The 17,021-nt window shown below is 31.1% G+C and overlaps 1 protein-coding gene and 1 long non-coding RNA gene across 6 annotated transcripts; both read left to right on the top strand.

Annotated features, from left to right (window-relative positions):
* Nucleotides 1–2,784: 2,784 nt before the first annotated feature.
* Nucleotides 2,785–5,830, top strand: BPS2 (BPS1-like protein). Of its 4 annotated transcripts, none has more exons than XM_039018525.2 (2): nt 2,785–3,076; nt 4,524–5,830. In XM_039018525.2, exon 2 carries the CDS (start codon nt 4,569–4,571, stop codon nt 5,568–5,570), a length of 1,002 nt encoding a protein of 333 aa, XP_038874453.1. In that variant the 5' UTR covers nt 2,785–3,076; nt 4,524–4,568; the 3' UTR covers nt 5,571–5,830. The 4 variants fall into 4 exon arrangements, with proteins under 4 accessions (XP_038874453.1, XP_038874452.1, XP_038874455.1 ...); XM_039018524.2 differs by having other exon boundaries at nt 2,866–3,286; XM_039018527.2 differs by having other exon boundaries at nt 3,054–4,011.
* A 138-nt stretch (nt 5,831–5,968) lies between these two features.
* LOC150032138 (uncharacterized) lies at nt 5,969–6,809 on the top strand. 2 transcript variants are annotated; one of them, XR_016525562.1, is made up of 3 exons: nt 5,969–6,043; nt 6,412–6,487; nt 6,579–6,809. It is a non-coding gene; the product is annotated as an uncharacterized LOC150032138 (long non-coding RNA). The 2 variants fall into 2 exon arrangements; XR_016525561.1 differs by lacking the exon at nt 5,969–6,043 and having other exon boundaries at nt 6,348–6,487.
* Nucleotides 6,810–17,021: the final 10,212 nt, after the last annotated feature.

Below are 17,021 nucleotides of genomic sequence, written 5' to 3'. Positions count from 1 at the left end.
AAATAATTATTAATTAATCATTATTAAATATCTCATAGTGCATTAAAATCATATTCTAATACATCTCTCTCATAACCTATAGTTTTAATTAAATCAAATTAATTAATTGATTGATTCTCTAATTAATTAATCATTAAATTAAATGTCACATATTTAATTTAACTTTATAATTGAATCACATTCAATTATTTTACTCTCATATTACCTATAGTTTTAATGTGCATCTAATGCGCATTGACTTTAACCTATAATTTTAATCTGAATTCTATTAGTATTAAGTATTTGAACTCCTTCACATATTTAATTCTCTCATTAAATTAATTTCTTAATCGAATTCAAAATAAATTTATATTATAGAGTTTAATTAAAATATAAAGTTTATACTATAATGTATCACCCTACATTATATTCTTTCCCTTAGTAAATTTGAATATTTCAAATTACTTTAATTGCCTCAATACTTTTTTATGAGCTACCAGTGGAACCTAATGGACCTACAGATCAAAAGCTCCAACAATATGAGATTAATTGGCTGAACTCATTAACCAAGTTAATCAATATTCGTTAATTGTGGGTACACTCCATTATAGACCCACAATTGCACTCTTCTCACTACAAATATATTTCTATCTCCATGGATATTGACCAATAACAGCAAGTTAGTCCTTCACGAGTGTTCGTGACACTATTTGGGTCAAATTACCATTTTACCCATAGGTTACCTCTACATGCTTAAGTACCAATGCTCCTCTAATTAACATCCTGTTTGTGGTTCAACCATTAAATAGAAACTCCTATCAGACCAATGAGAGGGTAGAGTCTTTTGTTCAAGTCTCGAAGACACCACTTAATGGAACGCTCATCTACTTACCTAAAGTCAAGAAGGAGTGAATTCCATCTTGTGAAATTATGTTCCCAACTCTTCACTCGGTCTTGTTCCTAAAATGGTAGGCTTATTGAGCCAGCGAACTAACTACTCTCACCGACACAAATCAAAGGACAATCCCTCATGAACAGGAGTCCATAACTCACTTAGGATTAAGACGAAGTTACATAGGTCATCCTAGTGAAATAAAAACTTGACTAGTCAACAGAGTTACATCTAGTGGTTACTTTTTCGTGGTCCCATCTTATGCAAACTTATTGCATAGGATACCCCCTCGCATGTCCCCTACACAAATTCGTTTGATCATTGCGTTTGTATCAAATACAAAGTGGGTTATATCCATAGTACCACCAAGATAAGGTACCCAGCATTATCCATATAGTATAGACTCTTTAGGTTGTATCTTGAACACTGATTCCCTTATGTCTCTATATATAGCTCAAGACTCATACAACAGTCTAGGATATTAGTTTGTTGGATTGGATTATTTAGGCAAGATAAATACAAGATAAGCAATAACTATTTATTGTAATAAACATTGATAACACTTTATTAATGATCGACCAAATGTTACATTTACTATCTACGAGTTTTAGGACATAAAACCCAACAGTTAGTCCACTCCAAATCCTCATAGGTCAGCTTTGAGCAAGAATTTCAGTGACAACTCAACCCTTTAAAGCCTATATAAAGGCCTTTTCCATCCATGGAAGGAATCAACCTAAGGACTATTTTCATACTTCCCACAAAGAGAGACACAAGTTAGACTTAAAAAACGAAAGTTTCTTTGAAAATTAAGGCTTCATTCTGTTTCCAATTCATATTTTTCTATTTTAGTTCATATGTCTTTTCCTTGTAGTCACAAATTCTTTACCAATGAATTTCTTTATATTATGAGCTAAACTCTTTGAGAGATTTGATTTTGTGGATACCCTAGACAAATGAACTAGCTTTTAAGATTGTGAAGGAATTGCACTACTCATTTTATGTTTTTTCCTTTGTTGATTTCATTGTTTATCATATTAATTCAAATTAGCCACTTAATTTAACATGTCAGTTGATTTTTAATGTTGAGAAGGTCAAAATAATATCATAGTTTTCATAAAGGAATGTGGAACTAAGAACCTAGACATAAGATGTCACGTGACCTTAGACATAAAACACAATATAAGACTAATGGGTTAAATGTATTAATCTCAATTTTAACTAGTCATAGACATATCGGACTAGGCTTCTAAGGGATTCTTAAAATCAAGGTTGAATAGTAGTTTACCTTAGTTTACTACATAAAAGGGCAGTGTAATTGCAATGTGGTCGTAATTTATTTCTGAAGATGGAATTCAACTAAATCCTTTATTTTACCATTACTTATTAACTTTTTAATTACAACAACCATCAAACCTAACTTATTTTGTTAGTTACCTTTGATCTCAACTTATTCATTTCTCAGTTTTAAATATGGATTTAACTATAGTCTCTTCGGAAACGATACTTGGAGTACTCTCCAATGTGTTATTTGTTAACGATGTGCATTTAACCATATTACTTTCTTACCAGGATTTTGAGCCAATTGAACACATACATATTTTCAGTCATTATTGAACTAATAAAATGTACTATATACTAATTTGATCACGATTTCAATTGTTAAACAATTACATTTCTTTATCGAAAAATTAGAAGCTCAAATTCAACCCCAACATATAGTATAAAACATAAGACGATTTCAAGAGATTTAATCAAACTATTCAAATTAAAACTTCTATATCAAACACAAAAAGCAATTAAAAAAGAAAAAAGAAAAAAACCCAAAAGGGTCATTTAGAAAAGTTAGGCAAAATCAAATTGTCAAAGAAACCCTAATAAACAAATATCAAGTTTCCGTGTTTGTTTTCCTTGTTAGCATATTCCGTCTCTTTTCACACTGTATTATCACAGCCCTCACGTTTCAACTTTCCCAAAATACCCTTCCCATTACCACCCACCATTAAATAAAACCCTCCCCACCACCCTACCCAATTAAATCCCGCCACGTCATTACCACCGTCTCCCCTTCAGTCACCCATCAGTAACATTATCAAAGTCTCCTCATCCTCTCTTTCTATCACATCTTCTTCCTTCTACTTTTTCCACCATATACTGAAATTTCAACGCTGCTGAAATTTCCAGTTCCCTTCCTTCAACAACTCGGTATATTTCATTCCTGTTGGATATCTTTGATTCCTTGGCTTCATTTCTGAACTTGTTCAGATCTTTTTTTTTTTCGCTTTTGTAGTTTTTGTATTTTCGTTTTTTTTTTTTTCTTTTTTTCTCTTTTCATGTTCAATTTTGTCGCCGGCTGTTGAGATTTCCGGTGCTGTTCATCTGTAGGTTGTAACAGTTCGTAGATCTAACGCTTGGGTGAGCCATTTTTATCATGCTTGTTTTTCTTTTTTGGTTTTTTGTTTTATATTGTTTGGTTTAGATCTCCATGCGTGATTCTGGATATGATTCGCTTTTCCGAATGGTTTTTCAAGAAGAAGGTTTACAATCTTTATGTTATGTATGCGGTCAAATGTTAAAAGGCTTAGTAAAAACTTAGATCTGAAGATTTTGCATCTTAACATCTCAGTTTCCATTCTTGTTTCTGTGTGATTCCATGTAAAGGATGTACTCTATGAGGTCCAATTTGATTTTTGTGGATTGGATCTCTCAGGAACAGAACTACATATGGCAAAATTAAGATATTTATTTATTTATTTTTACTGTTTTTGTATTTTGTATTGATTTTGATATAGGATCTGTAGATCTATGTTTTGTGAAGTTTCATAGATAATAAGAGTTTATGTAACGATCCGAGTCAAGAGGGGTACATGAATGAACCGATATCACATCCAAAGGACATGAAAGTATGGTTAGGAAAGGCTTAAAAGAATTGAAAGTTATTACCTATATCAAGAAGGTGCGCCTTCCTTTTCGGTGGCTCAATCATAAGAATTCCAAAGCGTGTTTAGCTTGGAGCAATCCTATGTTGGGTGACCTCCTGGGAATTTTCCTAGGATACATGTGAGTGAGGACAAAACATACTAAAAGGACCCGTGTTGGTTTGTGGGGACAACTCCCACTTCGAGAAGCATTTAAGGCATGTAAGGATGAGGTTCGAATCTTGGGCTTGGGGCATTACCGTCTATGTTTTTTTCCTGTAGTTTCTTAAAGCTGTATCCTCCACCCTGATATTTAATTTGCTGGCCTAGTTAGGAATTAGGGTGTGATGGGAATTTTTCAATTATGTTTCCTGTCTTTTGTTGTTCCATGCTCTGCAAATCCTGAAAAGAATTGGTTTGACTTTTTCTTCTATTGCTAGAAAATCTAAAATTTAGGAACTTGCAAGAAGGTTTAGACTTCTATGCATAGACTGCAATACCATTTCTCAATCTTCTATGTATATTCTAAAAGCAGGCTATGGAGATTTTGCTGCTGTTGATTGTAGATAAAATTTTTAAATCCAATATTCTAAGAAATGAACTTGCACGTAATTCGAACTTGATATATTTTGATCAATATGGTTTTATTTCCTGATATGTAAAACTACCGAAGCATTTTACCTCATTTGTTCAATGAATTATATCTCACGACGTGGTCTGATTTTTTTCTGCAGTCATTACGTAACAACAAGATCTCATAAATACCTCAGTGCACGATAATGAGCCACTCACAGGAACCACACAGACAATTTTTCCCCTTTGGGAATCCTTTCCGCATGAGATCTCCCAAAGGTTCGAATTTGCCTTCAAAACTTGTAGCAATTTTGAATGCTTTTGAGAGAAGCCTAGCTGAAAGACTAAGAAAGCTCCATCCGTCTAGTAAGGATGATGTTCTTAGCCTTTCATGGATGATATTAGCAATGGAATTGCTTTGTGAAACTCACAGTGATGTTAAAAATCTTATCAAGGAGTTAGAGCTCCCTGTACCTGATTGGAATGAGAAGTGGATCGATGTCTATTTGGACATCAGTGTGAAATTGCTTGATGTCTGTAATGCTATTAGCTCAGAGCTTTCACACTTGAACCAAAGCAACCTCATGCTCCGATGCATGACCCATAATTTGGATTCTGCTGAGTCAAAGCGACTTTCTCGAACTCGTGCTTCCTTAGAAGAATGGAGACTGAACATCAGCACCACAAGTTCTAGAATTAAGAATTGTTGTGTAATTTTAGACAGCCTTGTAGACTCACTTGATCTTCCAAAGGTTAAGAACTCTGCCAAAGGCAAGGTTCTGATGCGTGCTTTGTACGGGGTTAAGGTACAGACAGTTTTTGTGTGCAGTGTCTTTGCCTCTGCCTTCTTAGGCTCCCCAAAGCTCTTTGATCTGGATATAGCCGATATATATTCGTGGGGACAAACTTTCTCCTCCTTACAAAATGATGTAAATAATGAGATTAGAAATATATACACACATGGAAAGTTTACCCCTCTGAAGGAGCTTGAGGCTATTGATCAATGTGTAGGCAATCTTCATCAAATGATCCCAAAGAATCCAGAAGTCGAGGAAGTTCAACCGCTGAAGAACACCGTATCAGAGTTGGGAGGAAAGGCAGAGAAACTATCAGAAGGTCTACATTTGCTGACGAAGGAAGTCGACAACTTCTTCCAGATTGTTTTGGCAGGACGTGATGCTTTGCTATCAAACCTACGGGGTTGTTAAATCATATGGAGCCGGTCCAAGGAAACATAACAGGCGATTCAGACAATTATGGCGGAGCTAAACTTAAAACCTGTGTACAGGAATGGGTTGGCCTCTCTTGTGTTTCCACAGAAATATATATTAACTAACCATAGTGTAGTGTAATAATGTAGTCTTTAGTTATTTGCAAATGCTTTTGGGTTGTGTAACTAATTACGGTGTGGTGTAAGATTGAACTTTGAAATGGAAATGTGTCATATGGGGTTTCTATGTTTGAGCCATATGTTCTCTATTTTCTTCTGTTTCTCCCTCTTAATATATGATTATTCATTGTCTTCCCATTTGTTTCATTTTTAAGTAGAAGAAAAAGAAATGTAATCTAGAACATTCAACTGAAAGTATCTAATGTAAAACAATACAGGCTTTGATGGTGGGACTTGGGAGGACCTGGAGATGGCACATGAAGGAACGAAAGCAACTGTTTCATTTCCATGGTATCTCCTATATTTCTGGTGGACGGAGGTTTAAATTGCAGAGTCGAATTTTAAGCATCGAACATCCAACTCCCCCATGCTTGTTTTCTGCCTACTGTTTAATTTTTCCTGGATTACGAACAACCTGTCTTAAGATCTTATTTTGGTCTCTTGTCAGTCATTCATGCAATGAGGATTAATCATGAAAAAAGATCTAAGTTTCATGTAGAGGAACATTTTCACGGAATACTGAATTTTCCAAAAATATTATGGGAATAGAATATGGTTGGAAGTTGAAGAAATTTTCTTGATAATCAAGACCCCTACCAATAACTGGATCCATCCGGTTTGGAATCCAATGAATCGATGATTGACCTTCGTTTTTTTAGTGATTGATGTGATACAGATACAAAACCGAATAAGGTGCCTCTTCATTCCGAAGTCTCCGAACAAGGCAAAACTTGGGTAAGGCTGCGACTACTAGGGCGCAATCCAAACTTGGGGCTAAGCCCCACCCTGCTATATTTCATAAATTTTCACAATTGCAATGGTTTAGAATGCAGGTGTCAACAATGATCCCATGCCTAGGCGTCTCAACGGTCCTACTTGGACTAGGCTTTCGTCTTTGGTTGTCTGTCTTGGAATCAATAGTTCGAAGGGTTGACTATGTATCAAAATGGATGGAATATATTTGTTCGAACCATGATGTTCTATCCTATGCTATTATACTCTAAACTGATTAGTTCAGGTTGAACTGATTTTTAATACACTAAACTTGAAAACCAAATCTATGTTATTATACCTCTTATCATAGAACGTTTAACCATTCAAAATTCGAACTTTAGTGACCTAATCTAAAATGATTTATAAAACACATAAACCACTCGCACTAAAACTCTCAAGCTTAGAGACCTCAACATATCAAAGAATTTAGACAAAAGTACCTCAATTATATTATGAGAAAAAAGAAAAAGGAAGAGAAAGAGATCCAACATTCGTGCAATTTAACGTTGTTGCAACGTCTTGGGTCTTCTGGGAAGCGTGGTACATTATGATTATTTTGTTAAAAATAAAGATCTATTTTTTCTTTCTTCTTAGTTCTCACTAAGGTTTTCAAAATTCTCCGCGGGGTCTTGTATCGATCGGGGCGAGGATCAAACTGGGGACCTCTTTAGGATCCTCGAACCGAGGATGGGGTAAGGATGGGGAAGGTAAATACTTTTCTTGCACCGATTAGATTTTTAAATACCTCTCTCTCTCTAATATATATATTAGGTATTTAATATTTTACATTTAGCCTAATTTGTTCTTTTAATATATAAATATTTAATACCTAATATATATATATTAAAAGAAAAAAGCGAAAACGGGGAATGGGTTCCTGCAGGGACCTGGTTCCATGACGAGGATGGGGTAAAATCCCCCATCGGGGACGGGGACGGGGAACCTTCCCCACCCCACCCTGACCTCGTTGTCAACCTTAGTTCTCATATATCTTCTTCTCCATTTCTCCCTCTCTCCTCCTACTTCTTCCTTTCTCCATTCTCTTCTTTTTTTCCCTTCTCATCTCCTTTTATCTTTTCTCCTCCCTTGGTACATTTTTTATGTTCAATTCATTAGATTCGTGAAACTGACCACCGTAGTTGGTTAGGCAGCATGTCCAACCTCTCGATAATTGACATGTCGTGGCCGATATTAGTTTGAGTCTAAAACTGACACTAATCGAACAGATGCTTACAACTACTCAAAAGATATAACCAATGAACATGGGTGGAGCCACACAGGGGCGAGGGAGCATGTGTCCTCTCAATTTATCCATCTTTTCTATGTTTAATATAAACTATAAAGTAATATATAGTAATATATATAAAAGTTCAAGTTGCAAAACTTCTTTTTATATTCATTTATAGATTTTTTTTTTTGTTAGACTTGTACCTATACTTTTTCTCTATATAAAATAAATTGTAATATTTGAAATAAAAAAATGTTACATTGTAATATTTGCAACACCATCATTGTACTTATGAATATATTCAAATTAAAAGTATGTATATTGAGATGATCATTGACGGATTTTTTAATGCAAAAGTTCAATCAATCTATTTGTTAGGGTTTATAATATATTATTTCACAACTAATTGTTTAAATATAGTTTCAAAAAGGGGAAAGAAAACAAAGATCAATTAACTGAGAATATTTATTTAATGACAAATTGTATTATTCCTTTTTTTACATTATTTTCTAGAACCTGACCAACCATTAAATTTGAAATAAATAAATAGAAGAGACTTCCCCATAGTGTTCCTTTAGAAAAGTAATTTTTGTATAATATTTATTATGAAACAAAATGAATGAAATGTGAGGTTGGGACACGTGCTGTGGAAGCGTGTGGAGCCGGTGTTCTTCAAATGTTGGGTTGGCAAATAAACCACATTTTGGAAGTATTGGACCTTTCCATTTACATTATGCATAAAATAAAATGAAAAAGAAAATTCATTTCAACAGCTAACTAAAAAATGAAAAAGACAAAAAGAAAAATTGCAAGTGGGGAAAGTCATATCAAGATTTGGGCCTTTTTGCAAGTTGGCATAATGGAGAAAGGCAATAGAATTTGTGATCAAAGCTATTGGATTTTATCTTATATGGTTTTTCCAATATATGATTTGATGCCATATTTTGGTTGAGTTGTAACAAGTCATATATGATAATAGGAATGGGAATGGAACTCAGTAATAGTTAAAATATCACTTCCATCCATCTATTTTTTAGTTTCTTCACTTTTTTATTCTATATTTTCAAATATTTAATTTTTGTCTTTGTATGTTTAATAAATCTTAAATTTCATCGTTTAAATTGCTATTATTTTTTTTTTATCGAAATTGGTTGAATAATAACAATAATTTTCATACGATGAAATAACCTAATGAGAGACTAAATTTAATATTTATTGAAAGTACGGATACTAAACACTACAAGAATTATACCTATTTCGACGTTTTTTTCCTTAATTTTTCGTTGACATAGACTGGTTTCTACCGACGTAATTTTAATTTGTCAGTAAAAATGAAGCAAGACCTACGTTTTTTCTCCTTTTCCCCCCATTTTCCTTTTCTCCCGTTTTCCCCTTCCCTTCCCCCCCCCCCCCCCCCCCCCCCCCCCATGTTTTTGCTCTTAGCCGCACACTCCTCCGATATGGGCACGCATGCTCCTCCAACTCCGACAGTTGTACGTTGTAAGTTTACCTATTGTGTTAACATAATATTTTTTTTGTTGATTAACATTGATTTTTCTTGAAAAAAAACAAGTTAAATAGTGGGTATTAGAGTGTCATTAACTAAAATAACGATTTAATTGAAACTTCTAAATGGTACAATAGCTCATTTCCAACAACTTTTTTCTCCTCTTTTTCAAATGTTATATTCAAATGATTAAAATGAATGCATTAGAAACGAAATGAAAATGAAAAAAAGAACACACTTTTAACATTACATTAGTAAGTTTTAACTAAAGGTTGTAACTTGTAGTTGAATATACTCTTTTTTCTCTATCTTACTTGTATTTATAGCATCAATTTTAAACACTTGTAATTGTTGTTTTTCTACAAATAGTTGAAAAAAAATGGGGTGAAAAGGTTTGAACTACATACATGAAGATTAGAATTTTCACATTCTATTATTTTATATTGATGGAAAAAATAGAAAGTAAGATTTATAAAGTTAAAGAGAGAAACTCAATTACTTATTTAACTAAATGTAAAAGGGTGTGTTTTGGAACTTAATTTGTTTATAGATTGTGGTTAGAGAGACTCCACAAACATTTGCGAGTTCAAAAAGCATGTAAAAAAATATTGTATATTGAAAACATGTCAAAAGCTATTCTTGTGGACATGGAGTTACAAGATGAATTTCAATTGTTATCTAGTTTCTTTGGGTAATATATTTGTTATTCATACTTTTTAGAAACTTTTTAGGTTGCTTTAAGAGTCAATGTGTCATTTGATTACTTTCTAAAAGTTTTTTTAGCTTGGCTTTGAGAGTCAAAGTGCCTCTTAGATACTATTTAGGAGCTTTTAAGTTGGTTATGAGAGTCAATGTGACTTAAAGAAACTTTTGAAGTTTATTTGAGAGCCAAAGTGTCACTTAGACAAATTTTAAGAGCTTTTTAGTTTGAGTTGGAGAGTGAAACTGACACTAGAGAACTTTTTAGTTTGGGTTTGAGAATCAAAGTGGCACTTAGCCAATTTTAGATTATTTTAAGAGTGAAAGTGCTTCTTAGACACTCCTTAGAACCTTTTTTAGTTGGTTTTGAGAGTTGACTTTTAGAAACTTCTTAGTTTTTTTTAGAGTCAAAGTTTCACTTAGGTACTAATAAATTTTAAATTTGTGCAGCAAAAGAAGGAGACGAATAAGCATAGTAGAAAAGGTCTCAACTTCAACCATTGTTGTGAGTCAAAATCGTTTCTACAAGTGCAAAATGAATTAATATAGTGCAAATTCATTGTTGTTTTATTCATTATCTCATTATGTGTGACTAATAAATTTTTTTTATTGAACTATAGACAACAAAAAATGGTGAAGATGTCGGCCTAGTGGAATTGTTTCACGAAAGTCACTTCTCAGAGAAAAATGGGTGGGTAAGTAAAGTTGCCAAAGATGCATATGTACATAGTATTATATTATATATGTGTAAATTTATGTTAAATATGTGTGTTTTAGTGGATTTAGGAACTTGTTACATTGTTATCTGCAGCTATGGTAGTCAATATAGATACTTTTATTTCAACATTCTCTATGTTTTAGGTGTGTTTAAGACAAATTTATAATTTTGTAGAAATCTTTTTTTTTTCTTTTGCTACTTTATAAGTTTCAAGAGAAAAATTCTTTTAGCTTATTTAGGAGGGAGGGGTTTCAAGACTTTTTAGGAACTTTTTTTTGGTTTATTTATAGCTTCGAGAGATGGACTATATATTTTTAGGACCATTGAGTTACTTATTTAGTCTCAAAAGTTGTATAAGTAGATTTACGACATGTTCGTAACATAGTAAAATGGTTGTTTGTATTATTTACGACATGTTCGTAACATAGTAAAATGGTTGTTTGTAGTGTTTACGACGCGTTTGTAGCATAGTTTAGGCTTCTAAGACGTATTGAATGATGGTTTGTCTTGAAAGAAATTTAGATGGATTTAGGAGGGAGGGGTTCACAATGTGGGAACGGGTATTGACACTTTTTAAGAACTTTCTTTTGGCTTATTTATAACTTTTGAGAGATGGGTTATATATTTTTAGGACTATTGAATTACTTATTTAGTCTCAAAAGTTATATAAGTGGATTTACGACATGTTCATAGCATAGTAAAATGGTTGTTTGTAGTGTTTACGACACGTTTGTAGCATAGTTTAGGCTTCTAGGACATTTTGAATGACGGTTTTAAACTTGAAAGAAATTTAGGTGGATTTAGGAGAGAGAGGTTCACAACATGGGGAGGGGTTCTGACAATTTTTAGGAACTCTCTTTTGGTTTATTTATAGCTTTTGAGAGATGAGCTATATATTTTAGGACTATTTAATTACTTATTTAGTCTCAAATGTTGTATAAGTGGATTTACACATGTTTGTAGCATAGTAAAATGGTTGTTTGTAGTGTTTACAACACGTTGTAGCATAGTTTAGGCTTCTAGGACATTTTGAATGACAAATCTAGTCTTGAAAGAAATTTAGGTCGATTTAGGAGGGAGAAATTTACTTCGACGCTTTCTATGCATTTGTTGCTACTTTGTGGTTTTAATGATGTTTAGGTGGAACTAGAACACGTTCGTAGCATTAGAGGGAGGAGGGAGTGAAATGTATATGCTGTAATTATTTTTTTAGATTATCTTGAAGCCTAATTGTGCACTTTAAAAGAACTTTGTTCTTGGCTTATTTGTAGGGATCCAAAAGTTGAGTTATATGCTTTTAGGACTATTGAGTGACGGGTTTAGCCTTGAAATAAATTTAGGTGGATTTAGGGGGAAGGAGTTCACTTCGACGCTTTCTATGCATTTGTTGCTACTTTGTAGGTTTAAATGGTGTTTAGGTGGAATTAGGATACGTTCGTAGCTTGGGGGATGTATATGTTGTAATTGTATTTTAGATTATTTTGAAACCTAATTGTGCACTTTAAAGTAACTTTGTTCTTGGCTTATTTGTAGGGATTCGAGAGTTGAGTTATATGCTTTTAGAACTATCGAATGATGGGTTTAGCCTTGAAAGAAATTTAGGTGGATTTAGGGGGGAGAGATTCACTTTGACGCTTTTTATGTATTTGTTGCTACTTTGTAGGTTTAAATGATATTTAGGTGGAACTAGGACACGTTCATAGCTTGGGAAAGGGGATGTATATGTTGTAATTGTGTTTTAGATTATCTTGAAGTCTAATTGTGCATTTTAAAAGAACTTTGTTCTTGGCTTATTTGTAGGGATCAGATAGTTGTGGAGATTTAAAGGGTAATTATGTATTTGTTTAAGTGGATTTACTACATGCTTGTAGCGTGGGGAGGGGTTCATGTCTTAATTATAACCATTTTAATCACTTTTTAGATAGTAAAATGGTTGTTTGTGGTGCTCATATTTTAATTATGAACATTCACGACATGTTTGTAGCTTGAGAAGGGGATCATTTCTCATAACCATTTTAAACATTTTGTTTAAGTCTTTGTGCGATTGTTAAGATCTTTTTGTGTTTTTTTCTTGGTTGATTTTAAGAAATCTTTCATAATATTTGTTTTTCCCATTCCAGGTCGTTCTTGTAAGTTCTTAAAAATCATTTTTGGAGATTGCGAGAAGTTTGGTTTAGTATCTCATTTTTTTTGGGTTTAAAGTATTTTGGCTTAAGGACGATTAAACTTTTTTGTATAGGGGATTTGTAAAAAAACTAAAAATGTTCAAATTTAATTGTATACACAATTTTTTTTTTTTTTTTTTTTTTTTTTTTTTGTAGAATTTTATAGCTTATGTATTGAATATTAATCTTATTTTAAGATATAGAAGCTTACTTTTGTTATATTTGTCCTCAATTGATTTGTTTGAAGACTAATTTTTGTTTGTGCACAATTAGGTATTCAGGAAATAAAAATTTGGTTATTTGTTTGTTACAAAAAATATATAAAATTATAAACAACTTATGCCGATGCAAATAAACATTGGTAGAAATCTGTCTATTGAACTAAATGTTTTATTGTTTAAAAATATGTTTTTGCCGACGCAAATTGTATTTTGTTGGAAAAACACATATGCCGACGGAAACAATTGTGTTGTCAAAAATGATATTTATGCTGAGAAAATAGTTTTCGTTGGGAGGCACTTCTTCCGACATGGATACGACGGCGATTATGCAGACACAAAAAAATGAGTTGACATAACCTATCCCGACGTTTTTAATACTTCGCCCGATGTTGTTCTGCATGCAGAAAGGTGAAACTTCTTATAGTAAAAATTGAACAACGTCACACTATAAGGACTAAAATGGTATTTTAAGACTTACATTTTACCTTTTTTCTAATAGGATTTTTCCAATAGAATTTTATGACTTGGTCGTGATTATAACAATAAATTGATTGAGTTGCGATGTGACAAGTCGTATACTATCACCTTAGTAATGCAAAATCATATATCATGTTTTGGAGACTTTTTGGGAAGTTGGAGTAAGATGGAAGCAATATTTTTAGTGACAATTCGAGGTTGAGATCAATATAGCAAAATTATGTCCATGAACATGCTCACTTACATCAAAGTCAACTCACATCTTATATGTAGCGGCTGACTATAGCCATTCACGTAATGTTCTCTACAATGCATTGTCACACTCCAAATTAAAATTTTCAATTTAGTAACTTTGTATATGGTCTTTTGAGAAATATTAAGCATATTTGTCAACCTTGAACAACTGTAAAAGAAACCGACCAGACTCATTGTTACATTAAAAAGATCCTAAAGACAAACATTTTATGAATATTCTACCACACTTCGACTCCTTCAATATCTTATTGACTCCCTAATTTAAATTAAGAATCACTCTCAATTGGTTAAGGTAATTTTCATTGACTAAGGTATCGGATCTTCAAATCGTTTCATTCCACCTTTAAATTTATTTTCTTATTTAACTATTAATAAAAATTTGTAATATTTTTTAAAAGACTCATTGTTTATTTGTTTAACAGAGTAGCAATAAGCTTACTTAAATAAATTTTAGAAATAATTAAAAGTATATAATCTTAATTTTTAAACAAAAATTCTACAAGTCCAAGGTCCACCTAAAATTTTCCAGGAAAAAAAAGAGATATAAACATAAATGAAGACCTCTTACAAGCGAGATTTATGACCCACTTATTTTTCTAGATGATCTAAAATTTCAAGTATTTTTTAAAAGCATCCAGACTCGTAATTAGGTTCACAAATGATATGATACTTTTTCAGAAACAAAAGGAAGAAAAATTACATTTGATCTCAAATAGATATTAAAAGAAAAAAAAAAAAGTAAACAATTCACATTTTATCCCTATTTTTTTAGAATCACGCATAAAAGAAAAAAAAAAAAATCAAATTTCATTCCTAATTTTGAGCATTACACCTATAAATAAAGAGAAAAAAAAATTGATATTATTTCTTTTTGTTCAGAATCATATATAAATGAAAGAAAAAAAGTTTTAAAAAAATCACATTTTGTTACATTTTATCTGTAGTGAACATTAATTTTTTTTTAAAAAAAAATCACATTTTATCCCTAATTTTGAGCATAACACGTAAAAATAAACAAAAAATAATAATAAAATTTGATACTGCGTTTTTTTTTTTTTTTTGAGAATCATGCATAAATAAATTTAAAAAATAAAAAGAAATCATATTTTATCTCTAACAATAATTATTTTTAAAAAAATTAAAAAAAATCTATTTATCAATTATTTTTCTAAAATAATTTCAAATCTAAATTTTCTCCGTAAAGTTGCGTTAAACTTTAGTTTCATTCAAGTTTTTTTTTTTTTCTTTTTGTGTTTTAATTTTGATAACCCACTCTCTTTTTTTAGCATATATATATATATTCAAATTTAAAATTTGTTTAAGTGTTATTGTCACATTTTGGTTTTTTTTCCATTATTTTTTAACATTTTAAGTTTTTTCAGCTCCTAGACATCACCTACAATTTTTTACTCCAGGTATCACATTTTTCAACGTTTTGATTTGACAACTAGTAGTAATTACGTACCACACTTCCTTTTTATTTTTTTTTAAATTTAATTTAATTTGTTTAAGGTATGTTACATTTTTCAATTTTTTTTTTCTTTTTCTATGTGAATTGTGTTTTTTTTCTAAACTCGTGTAGAATTGAGATTTAGATTGAATATATATTTTTTTTAAATAAAAGGATAGTACTTTTTTAAAGGAAGTTAAATCGTAATTATTAATATATCAAAAATAGGTTTTTATTTCTAAAATTATTTAGTTTGCTCAAGATTTAAATTAGATATAAAGTTCAATCAGAAAACTTTTGAAAAATTAGTCTAAAAAGAACATATTAATTCAAATTTATTTTGAGTTAGTTGAAATTTTTTAAAAAAAATATATAAAAAAAATGATTATTAAATATAAGAGTCTTATTTCAATTTATATTTATACATTTCATTTTCATCATTATGAAACACGTGCAAGACATGTAGTTTCAACTAGTAATTTTAAAAATATCCAAACATTAAACTATTTCACAATTAGATTTTTTCTGAATTTTTGGACCATTCTAACCTTCATCTTAAGTAATGTTCACGTATTTAAATGATTTGGTTTTTTGTTTTATACGATGATAATTAGGGCATAACTATGAAAAGAAGCAACGAAACATAATTCAATTCATGTTCTCAAGTAAGATAACTCTTAGAACAATAATTGTAGGAGTGGAGGATCGAATCTCCTACCTCTAAAATGGAAGGTTATGCAATTGCCGCTGAGGTAAGCTTACTTTAGATCCTCATATATATATTTGATGTCGATTGAGTTGTTCTATTTTTTTTTTTTTTTTTTTAATTCAAACTTAAGAAACCCTTTAATTTTAAAAGCCTAAGAATAAGAATATGAAAGGATGAATATTATGTTTAAGTAGTAGTGGAAGTTTCAATAGAGACCAAAGGGGAGAATTTGATTAAAAATTACTTAATAGTACTCAATTCCATTCCAAAGAAGTGAAATTTCAATCAAGCTTCCCTTGGTAATTTCCACAATACCAACTCCTTTTGTTGAATTCCAACTTTTTATTTTACAATTTGGTCTCTACCAAAATTGGTCAACCATTTACCATTGACCTTATTCCACTACTTTAATAATAACATCATTATTATATTCTTAAAGAATTTCATTTTTAATCTTTATTACATATGCTATAAAATATAATTCCATGCTTTCTTTTTCTCCACTTTTGGTTTGTATTTAAAAATGATGGGATAATTTGAATTAAAAGAAGAAAAATACTTAGATAGCCACACCCAATAAAAATTTACCATGTAGTAGTTATTATTTTTTTAATGATTAATTTTTTTTTTTGTGTAGAGGAAGGAAGAACATGTAGGCTTCGTTTGTGATTGACAGTTGTACTTTTAGAAAAGTAAGTCGTGAAAAGAATAAAATAGTATTTGGTAAATTTCAGTTTAAATTTAAAGAATAGGTTGTAGTGTTTTATAAATAATTATAAAAACATCTTATTTTAGATGTAATAACTAAAATTGATGCATTTAACTCAGGAAAAATAGAAAATAGATTTGATACGAGAAATAGATAAATATATAATTTTTTCTTAAAGTATAAAAATTGAAAACTAAACATTAATAAAAAAAATTCTACCTGAATTTAAGAGAATCTAGTAGGATATTACGAGAGATTAACGTGTTTTTAAAAGTGATTTTAGCATATTTAATTTAAATCTATTTTACTAAACATAAACGATTTTTTTTCGATGATTTTTTCACACAACTAATTCGA

Source organism: Benincasa hispida, chromosome 12, assembly GCF_027475165.1.
Source record: "Benincasa hispida cultivar pf3 chromosome 12, pf3_genome.v1.1, whole genome shotgun sequence".
Taxonomy (NCBI): domain Eukaryota; kingdom Viridiplantae; phylum Streptophyta; class Magnoliopsida; order Cucurbitales; family Cucurbitaceae; genus Benincasa; species Benincasa hispida.
This window is presented reverse-complemented; position numbering and strand designations above follow the sequence as displayed.